Genomic DNA, 9,316 nt, shown 5'->3' with positions numbered 1-9,316 from the left:
GTGATACAGTGGGAGGAGGGAGAGTGATGCAGTGGGAGGAGGGAGAGTGATGCAGTGGGAGGAGGGAAAAGGATGCTGTGAGGTGGAAGAGTGAAGCAGTGGCAGATGGGAGAGTGATGCAGTGGAAGGAGGGAGAGTGATGCAGTGGGAGGGAGTGTAGTGGGCAGTGGGAGCGTGATGCAGTGGGGGAGGAGGGAGTGGGTAGAGTGATGCAGTGGGAGGGAAGGCAGTGAGACAGAGAAGGGTGATGCAGACCAAGCTATAATGGATACTCCTTGTAAATGTCTGCAGTAGGGCAGTAAAATCCATAAACTCAGATTCACCATTTATTAGCTGCATAGTCTTGATTTATTATTTAATTTCCTCAGCCTCAATTCTCTTATAAAGCTGAGATGATAATAATAACATAAACACTATGCAGGGATTAAACAAAATATATGAAAAGCCTTTTGTACAGAACCTGACACCAGACAGGTACTCAGTAACTTTTCATTATTGCTAATGTGTTCTTGGCTTTATTATTGCTATTTTAAAAACATTAGAGCTAGGAAATAAAATGAAAAAGTATGAATGCCTTATTTTGCCCCCAATGAAATCACATATTAAACATTAATAATTTCAACAAACATCAGAATGTATCCTGGGATCCTAATCATCCCATCTAAAGAAAAACAAGTTAATGTTTAAAAATCTTTCTTAAGAAGTAAAATACAATCTATTTCAATGGTGCATAGCAGTTTGATTTTTAATTCTTAGCCATCCTTCAATTCACATTAAAACATTTAATAATATTATTTTTAAAAGAATATTGAGACTATATCCTAGCATTTATTTTTATTATTTTTTGTTTTTGTTTTTGTTTTGAGACGGAGTCTGGCTCTGTCACCCAGGCTGGAGCGCAGTGGCCGGATCTCAGCTCACTGCAAGCTCCGCCTCCCCAGATTCACGCCATTCTCCTGCCTCAGCCTCCCGAGTAGCTGGGACTAAAGGCGCCTGCCACCTCGCCCGGCTAGTTTTTTGTATTTTTTAGTAGAGACGGGGTTTCTCCATGTTAGCCAGGATGTTCTCGATCTCCTGACCTCGTGATCCACCCGTCTCGGCCTCCCAAAGTGCTGGGATTACAGGCTTGAGCCACCACGCCCGGCCTTAGCATTTAAATTCTATTGACACAAGGCTGGGCGTGGTGGCTCATGCCTGTAATCCCAGCATACCGGGAGGCCAAGGCGGGCAGATCCCCTGAGGTCAGGAGTCTCAGACCAGCCTGGTCAACATGGTGAAACCCTGTTTCTACTAAAAAATACAAAAATTAGCTGAGTGTAGTTGCACGTGCCTGTAATCACAGCTACTTGGGAGACTGAGTCAGGAGAATCACTTGAACCCGGGAGGTGGAGGTTGCAGTGAGCCGTGCCACTGCACTCCAGCTTGGATGACAGAGGGAGACTCTGTCTCAAAAAAATTAATAAATTAATTAATTAAATCTATCAACACAAATAAATAATGTCATGATTAAGTAAAAAAAAAATTTACACTTAAGTCTAAAAGGACTATGGTCTAACATACTCAAATAATTGAAACAAAGTGTCTCATGAGTTTTTTATCTGGATAGTTGTCCCAATGTTCCCTTCTAGTCTAAGAGTTTGGTTGTCACCATATGATAAGCATATTTCCTCTACCTTCTTCAGTGGCTGCATTTCCAGTTAATGGAGAACCAGGACCCGAGAAATATTCAGGAATTACAGTTACTTCATATTTTGTGTCTGGAATCAAGTTCTCCAGCGTTCTTCTCCTCTGATTGGGTGGGGTGGTAACTTCTCTGCTTTCTCCACCAGCAACTGGTCTATATATAATTCGATATCTTAAAACTCTCCCTGGAGCTTGCGTCCAAGTAATTTTAAAACTATCTGTAGTCTCATCTGTCACCTTTAGGTTTCGAGGTGCTCCTTTTACTGAAATACAAAAAGAAAAACAGATGTTAAAACATAGATTGACTGACTTTGTATGAAAAATACAAAAATTACTTTTTTATTACTAAATTATACCATTTCTCTAAAGAAATCCATGAGCAATTTATTTGCAAACATCCTGGTTTCTGCATTCATTTAGCCAGAGATTAACTAAATTCTGAAATAGCAAATATGAATTCTACAATATCCAGAAACAAAGTACTATTAATTTTTAATTACATAAAGATGTATATAATAGTAAACTTTTAAAATAATATTCTATCAAATGCTAAATTTATACCACTATAAACTTCAAGAATAAAAACAATTCATTTCTTTGAATATAAGCAGACAAGACTTGCACTCTTACTACATTTTCTCACGAAACTAGGAAAATAACACCTAACACCCGGCTCTACCATATCTACCTACCCAACCAAACTGTCTTATCCAGTCAGTCCCACACTAACTTTTTATCTGTATAGTCACTTGACTTGGAGAATAATTGGACCATACACAGGATGGAACAAGCAGAGAATTGGGTACTTAATGAATGCTCATTAGATCTACATCTTGAAGCTAAGGTGCACTATGGGTAACATCCACAGACTCATAATTTTAAAAGCATTTTTCTTTAAGCCCAAATGAGAACATCATTTGGTTTTGTGTTCAGTAAACATGTTTAAATGACCCTCTTGCTCAATGGGGCCAACTGTCTCTATAGACAATATATTCAGGAAAGATAAACTAAAGGTCTTTGTCTTCTCAGTCCACTGGGGTGAAAGCCTCATACAACATGCCTGGCATGTATCACACAGACATTTAGAAGTTTACTTAAATATTCAACACATCAATAGATCACTCCAGGGAGAAAGAAAGGAAGGAAGTGTATCTCTCTAGAAGAGAAAGGAAGGAAGTATATCTCTCCAGGAAGGAAAGAAATGGTACTTGGCCAACTTAAACCCATGATTCATTTTGTATGGGAAGGAAAAAGATTAAACAAGTCAGAACAAATCAGCAGGTAGACTGATGGGTTGGAATCCTAGCTCTGAAGCTTAATAGATATGTAATTCTGAGCCGTAGATTACGCTAGCAGCAAAACATGACTATTTATAGGATTATTTAAGTGGTTAAATGAGATAATCTACGGAAAACATTTAGCAGAGCATCTGACACATAGCAGAAGCTCTATAATTGTTAGCTTAATGAAAGTATTACATTGGAAACTTTCTTATCAACTAAAGAAAATTTAAATCCCAGATTCCATTACAGACAATATAACTGAAAAGATATTACCCAACTCCATTGTAGTAGCCCAATGACCAAAAACTAGAGTGTGTATGAATGGAGTGACTTCTACTCAAAAACCCTGAGACAAGTCCTCTCTTGAGACAGATTTCCCATTCCCTTCCCAAAATGCTGAAGAGAAAGGGTCAGGGTCATTGAGTAGTAGTGTGGGCATTACAGGAAAAGCATCAGAAAGTCAAAAATATCTGAGTATGGCCTTCTTGCTTATATGACCACAAAAGTCATAAGATGAAAGGACTTCTTAGGCCATTTAGATTATGTAGTGGCCTTCAGGAAGAAATATACCTAAACCATGAAAAAAAAAAAAGAAAAATAGAAATCTTAGAAATAGAAAAAATATTCTCTAGCTTTTATCAGTATAGTATGCCAATGTGTACCATCCCTGTCAGCAAATACTTCTGTATAACCATCTTAAATTCCTCACACTATTCTTTCAGGATCTTTACCTCCTATTCCCAGTCAAAAGAGGAAACAACAATTGACATCTATTGTGATACTTTGCTATGCTAATGTTAAAGAATAATTGCCTTGCCTTAGTCTTCCACTAACCAACTTAAATTGGTGCCCTTAAATGTCAAACACAACAAAGTGTGTCCAAATATATTCAACTCTATCCAGTAAGGAGTACATATGTAAAGAAATACTGCTTAAAACATTTGGCAAAATTTGCACACCATGTTCATAGCAGCAATATTCACAAAAGGTAGATGCAGCCCAAATATCCACTGATGAATGGAGATAAACAAAATGTGAAGCAGGGCGCCACGGCACATGCCCGTAGTCCCAGCTACTCAGGAGGCTGAGGCAAGAGGATCATTTGAGCCTAGGATTATGAGGCCAACCTGGGTAACACAGTAAGAACCCCATCTTAAAAGATATGTGGTGCATACATACAGTGGAATATTATTCAACCATAAGTAGAAAGGGCATTCTGACACACGCTACAACATGGATCAACCTTGAGGACATTTACTGTGTGAAATAATCCAGGCACAACAAGACAAGTACTGAAAGAGTCCTCTCAAGTAAGGTAGTTAATCAGAAGGAATTCTGTCTCTAATTCCTAGAGACAGAAAATAGAATGGTGGTTTCCAGGAGTAGAGGGAAGGAGGGAATGGGGAGTTATTTCTTAATGAGTACAGAACTTCAGTTTCACAAGTTCTAAAGATGGATGGTGGTGATGGTAGCACAACAAGGTGAATGTACTTAATGCCACTAAAATGTGCACTCAAAAAATGGTTAAAATGGTAAATATGTATACTTTAGTACAACTTTTTAAAAGAAAATAAATAATTGATAATATACTTATTACCAATATATACACGTGCGTGTGTGTGTGTGTGTGTGTATATATATATATATATATATATGCCATAACTCGGTAAGTACAGTAAAAAATTTCAGAAAGATTTAAGACATGACATTCCTGAAATGTGGGACCAAAAATGATGGATAAGCAGTATTTCAAAAGTTAATTTCATAATTATCAATAGTTCTCTAGGTCTCTTAACTTCAAATTCATCAAAAGAATTCTAAGGTTTTTTACTTAAAAGTTATTTTTCTCTTTCTAAAAAGATTTATGAAAAGCTGTCTTTAAAAGATGCCAAATCTTACAAAGGCATTGGCAATTCTGAACTATAAAGCAGATGGTTATTAACTTTGTACTGCAATAAATTATTCATTTTTGAAAAACAGTGGCAGAAATCCCCATCACACCTTCTTCGGTGGTCTCCTCTCCAGCTAAGGGAATGCTGAAGCCATCCTCATACTCCGCAGTCACATTGACCAAATACAGGGTCTCTGGCTTCAGGTTGCTGAGAACAACACTGGTGCTCGATGCTGGTTCCACCACAGTGACCTCATCATCCCCAGTCGCTTCCTTGTAGGTGATGTGATATGAAAAAACATTTTCTCCAGCTGGAGACCAGTTGGTTTTGAAACCATAAGAAGTCACTTCTGAAAAACTAAGATCCTTTGGAGGGACGTAAGCTATTAAAAAAAAAAAAAGTTAAAAATGTTTGAATCTATAAAACAAAACCATAACCAATATTTAAATGTTTATAAAATGGGTTATATTAATTTGGGATAATGGTGCTCATTGAGACCACTGCACTGAGTACCTCATCTACATTTGACCATTGAGAGAAAGCCCACCCCCCAACTTACAACCCAACAAGAGATCTTGATTATTCACCTTGAGTATCCATAATACTAACTTCTGCTATTTAAATGAGTGATTAAATTTGAATGTGAATTTTGAGATTCTTAAAGAAGTAGCAATAGAATGGCCTTGCCCACAACTGGAATATTTAAACCTTAGCAGACCTAAAATGAACCATCCACATTTTCCCATTCATCCCTAGTACTTGGATATTAACCTTTGGTGGTTTGCAGACAAATATTTCAAAGTAAAAATTAAGGAATTTTTCCCAACAACAAAATGTTTATTAAACGAAGCAGTTATTAAACTAAATCACAGAAAGAGACAATGTTTAACACATACAGTATATCCTTGGGGGCACACAATCAAAATGGAGAAACGAGACAATGCAACATTATTAACAACCATAAGAAAAAAAAAGCTGGAAGGTCATGGGGGCTAATGCCTATAATCTCAGCACTTTGGGAGAATGAGGTGGGTGGATCACCTGAGGTCAGGAGTTCAAGACCAGATTGGCCAACATGATGAAACCCCGTCTTTACCAAAAAAAAAAAAAAAAAAATAGAAAAATTAGCTAGGCAAGGTGGCACACTCCCGTAGTTCCAGCTACTGGGGAGGCTGAGGTGCAAGAATTGCTTGAACTGGGGAGGCAGATATTGCAATGAGCATAGATTGCACCACCGCACTCCAGCCTGGGTGACAGAGTGAGACCCTGTCTCAAAAAAAAAAAAAAAAATAGCAGTACATAGGAAAGCCAACTGATGAAAGTGATAGCATGCTAGTGCTAAGACAGTTACAGTTGAGGAAGGCTTCATAAAAAGGATGGGACTTTTTTATTATTATTATACTTTGAGTTCTGGGGTACATATGCAGAACATGCAGGTTTGTTACATAGGTATAAACGTGCCATGGTGGTTTGCTGCATCCATCAACTGGTCATCTACATTAGGTATTCTAGTAATGCCATCCCTCCCCTAGCCCTCCCGACAGGTCCTGGTGTGTGATGCCCCCACCCCCGTGTCCATGTGTTCTTATTGTTCAACTCCCACATATGAGTGAGAACATGCAGTGTTTGGTTTTCTGTTCCTGTATTAGTTTGCTGAGAATGATGGTTTCTAGCTTCATCCATGTCCCTGAAAAGGACATTAAACTCAAGGGATGGGACTTTTAAGTAAACATTGAAAAGTAGATCAGGCAAACGAAGAAAATTCCATATGTGACAAATGATGCCCAAAATGATCCAGGAAATGCATAAAAAGAATCCAAAGGTGCAGGACTATATTCTCATCACCTTTGAGTTGAAGGACCCAGTTCAGTATCCAGCACATAGTGAACACCCCATACTTGGGACTTAGATTCTAAATGACACATACATATGACAAAACTTGTTCCTAAACCTGCTTGAGGATCTAGGAACAGAAATATCTCATGACTCTTATGAGTAAACGGCTTTTTCACCAACTAAAATATGATCCATACCCAGGAGAAAGTAATATCTCAGAGCTAAGTAAACTAAGTTCAATAGTTTTCAATAATGTAGAAAAGTTACTTTTTCTTGTCTATAAAAAGAATTGAAGAAGCACATAATCCACAATTTTAGAAACCAAAATGCTTTGTTCATGAAGAAATAACTTTTACTCTCAACGTCTACTAACCTTTCTTCTTTATAGCTGCCAATTCTTGCTCAATTCTAAGGCAGATAGACTGTGTGAGTTCAAAAGATATCCTCTGAAAAGCATCAAAATCTTCCACTGTGAACACATGGGTCTCTGCGGGAGGAGAGGCAATAGCTTCTAATTCTGAGCGAACAGCATCCTTCACACCAACTGCGAAGATTTCAACATCTGAATTCCTTAGTTTTATCGCAGGATCTCTGAAAGCATCTGATGATTTCCCATCCGTGATAAGAATCATGACCTTTGGCACATTGCTTCTTGATCCCTTGCTAGGCACAAATATTTTCTCTCTGACATAAGTCATTGCTTTGCCAGTATTTGTAGATCCTCCTCTGTAAGGGAAGGTGTTTATTGCTTCAATTATATCTTCCACTTTGGTGAATTTTTTCAAACTGAACTCAGTATGAGGATCCCGGCTGTATTGGACAAGACTAATCTGGACCCTATTTGGTGAAATTTCAAAACTTTTTACAAGAACTTCCAAAAAGGCTCTAACTTTAACAAAGTTTGCAATCCCAATGCTATAGGAGCCATCAACCAAAAACACAATATCGGCTTTTATATCCACACCACGTGAGCATTCTGTAAAGAGAAAAAAAGTACATTAAACTTCAATACATATTCATCATTAAAATATACATATCTAGCTTTCTTAGTAAGCATGCTTCTTAAAAAAAAAAAAAAAAAAAAAAAAACTACTGCAAATATTTCATTCAAAACTAAGTCCTAACAAGTAAGGCATTCTGTCAAACAGACCTTCATATATTCCAAACACATCATGCACACATTAACTCACCCACTTGTACTTTCATTGGCTGAGTCTTCTCCATTATTGAGATAGGTTCACTGGATGTCATTCCCTTCATGGCAGAAACACTGATCTGGTATTCTGTGTCTGCTGAGAGGTCACGAACACTGAGTGTGGTTGTCTGAGGCCCCACACTCAGAGCGTGCTGTCGGCTTCCTGCTGTCATTGGTGTGAGGATGACTTTGTAGCCAGTCACTGGACTAGGAGATGGATTCCAATTTAGCTTAACGTATTTTGAAGAGACTTCCATGGCAATCAAATTTGAAGGAGGCTCAACAACTAAAAAGTTACAAGCAGACAGTGATTAATAACAGTGAGATGTAACCTTATTAATTTGGTCTTTAGGTTTGGACCTTCAAATCTCCTTATTCAAATTAATCCTGAATACATTGAAAAGAGTTGCCCAATACCCTCCTCAGTCTCCAATTTCACATGTCCCTATCAAACCAAAAGTGGCTTGACACTTGGCTTTTAGTCAAATTGCTGAGAAGTTAATGGAATAAGAAAGTATTTGGAAGAAATTAATGTTGGGACACCTCAGGCCTAATTCTTCTCTGAAACCAAGATTTCCATTCTGGTTTTGGTATTCACTCATTGTCTTCATTCTCAAGTACCAAAGTAGGCACTTGATAAATATTTGTTAAATCAATGCTTCATTCAATTCTTTATGGAATTTTTCTCTCTTAATGACATCACAAAAGTGGAATCTTTAAAAGATGCTTTATAATATGCCAAGAAAGATAAAACATTTAGTAGTTCTTAAATGACAAGTTCTTATAATTTTAAACAATTTTATTTTCACTAGTTTCAGGGTAAGAAAAAAAGTTCAACTATGTTCACAGTGCCACCAAACAGAGGGGAAACAATGACTTATAACATGCATATTGACACACACATATCAATCCTCTAAAAAATGGTGATCCTTACTCAACATAGGACATAGTCATGCATTTGACTGTTAATATAAAGTATTTTAATATATTTCAGACGATATCAAAATTCTGGATTTGTCAATGGAATCAACTTCCCAGAAGATATAGTTCTAATTTTTTACAAATCAACCTGCAAGAAGTGTGTGTAAAAAGGCCCAAATTTACACATCACCTCCTCAAAAAAAAAATCAGATGTAGCACACAAAAATGATGTTTATACTGAATAGGCAAAAGCTGGAAGCGTTTCTCTTGAAAACCAGCACAAGATGAGGTTGCCCTCTCTCACCACTCCTGTTCAATATAGAATTGGAAGTTCTGGCCAGAGCAATCAAGCAAGAAAAAGAAATAAAAAGCAACCAAATATAAAGAAAGGAAGTCAAACTACCCCTGTTTGCAGATGACATAATCCCTCTAGAAAACTGCATAGTTTCAGCCCAAAAGCTTATTAAGCTGATAAACAACTTTAGCAGAGTCTCAGGATATAAAAT

General features: G+C 37.4%; 1 protein-coding gene across 2 annotated transcripts in view; it reads right to left on the bottom strand.

Annotated features, from left to right (window-relative positions):
- COL12A1 (collagen type XII alpha 1 chain) overlaps positions 1-9,316 on the bottom strand; it is a 121,429-nt gene that overhangs the window by 92,101 nt on the left and 20,012 nt on the right. Inside the window, exons 9-12 of one of the 2 annotated variants that reach the window (XM_023219254.2) lie at positions 7,885-8,175; positions 7,068-7,670; positions 4,968-5,240; positions 1,674-1,946 (exon numbers count right to left, since the gene is read on the bottom strand). The exons of the other annotated variant lie outside the window; for it this stretch is intronic. Of the exons in view, the coding sequence (XP_023075022.1) occupies positions 1,674-1,946; positions 4,968-5,240; positions 7,068-7,670; positions 7,885-8,175 (1,440 nt within the window). The remainder of the gene's footprint in view (positions 1-1,673; positions 1,947-4,967; positions 5,241-7,067; positions 7,671-7,884; positions 8,176-9,316) is intronic. 2 annotated transcript variants of the gene reach the window in all.

Source organism: Piliocolobus tephrosceles, chromosome 5 (genome assembly GCF_002776525.5).
Source record: "Piliocolobus tephrosceles isolate RC106 chromosome 5, ASM277652v3, whole genome shotgun sequence".
In the NCBI taxonomy this organism is placed as follows: Eukaryota; Metazoa; Chordata; class Mammalia; order Primates; family Cercopithecidae; genus Piliocolobus; species Piliocolobus tephrosceles.
This window is presented reverse-complemented; position numbering and strand designations above follow the sequence as displayed.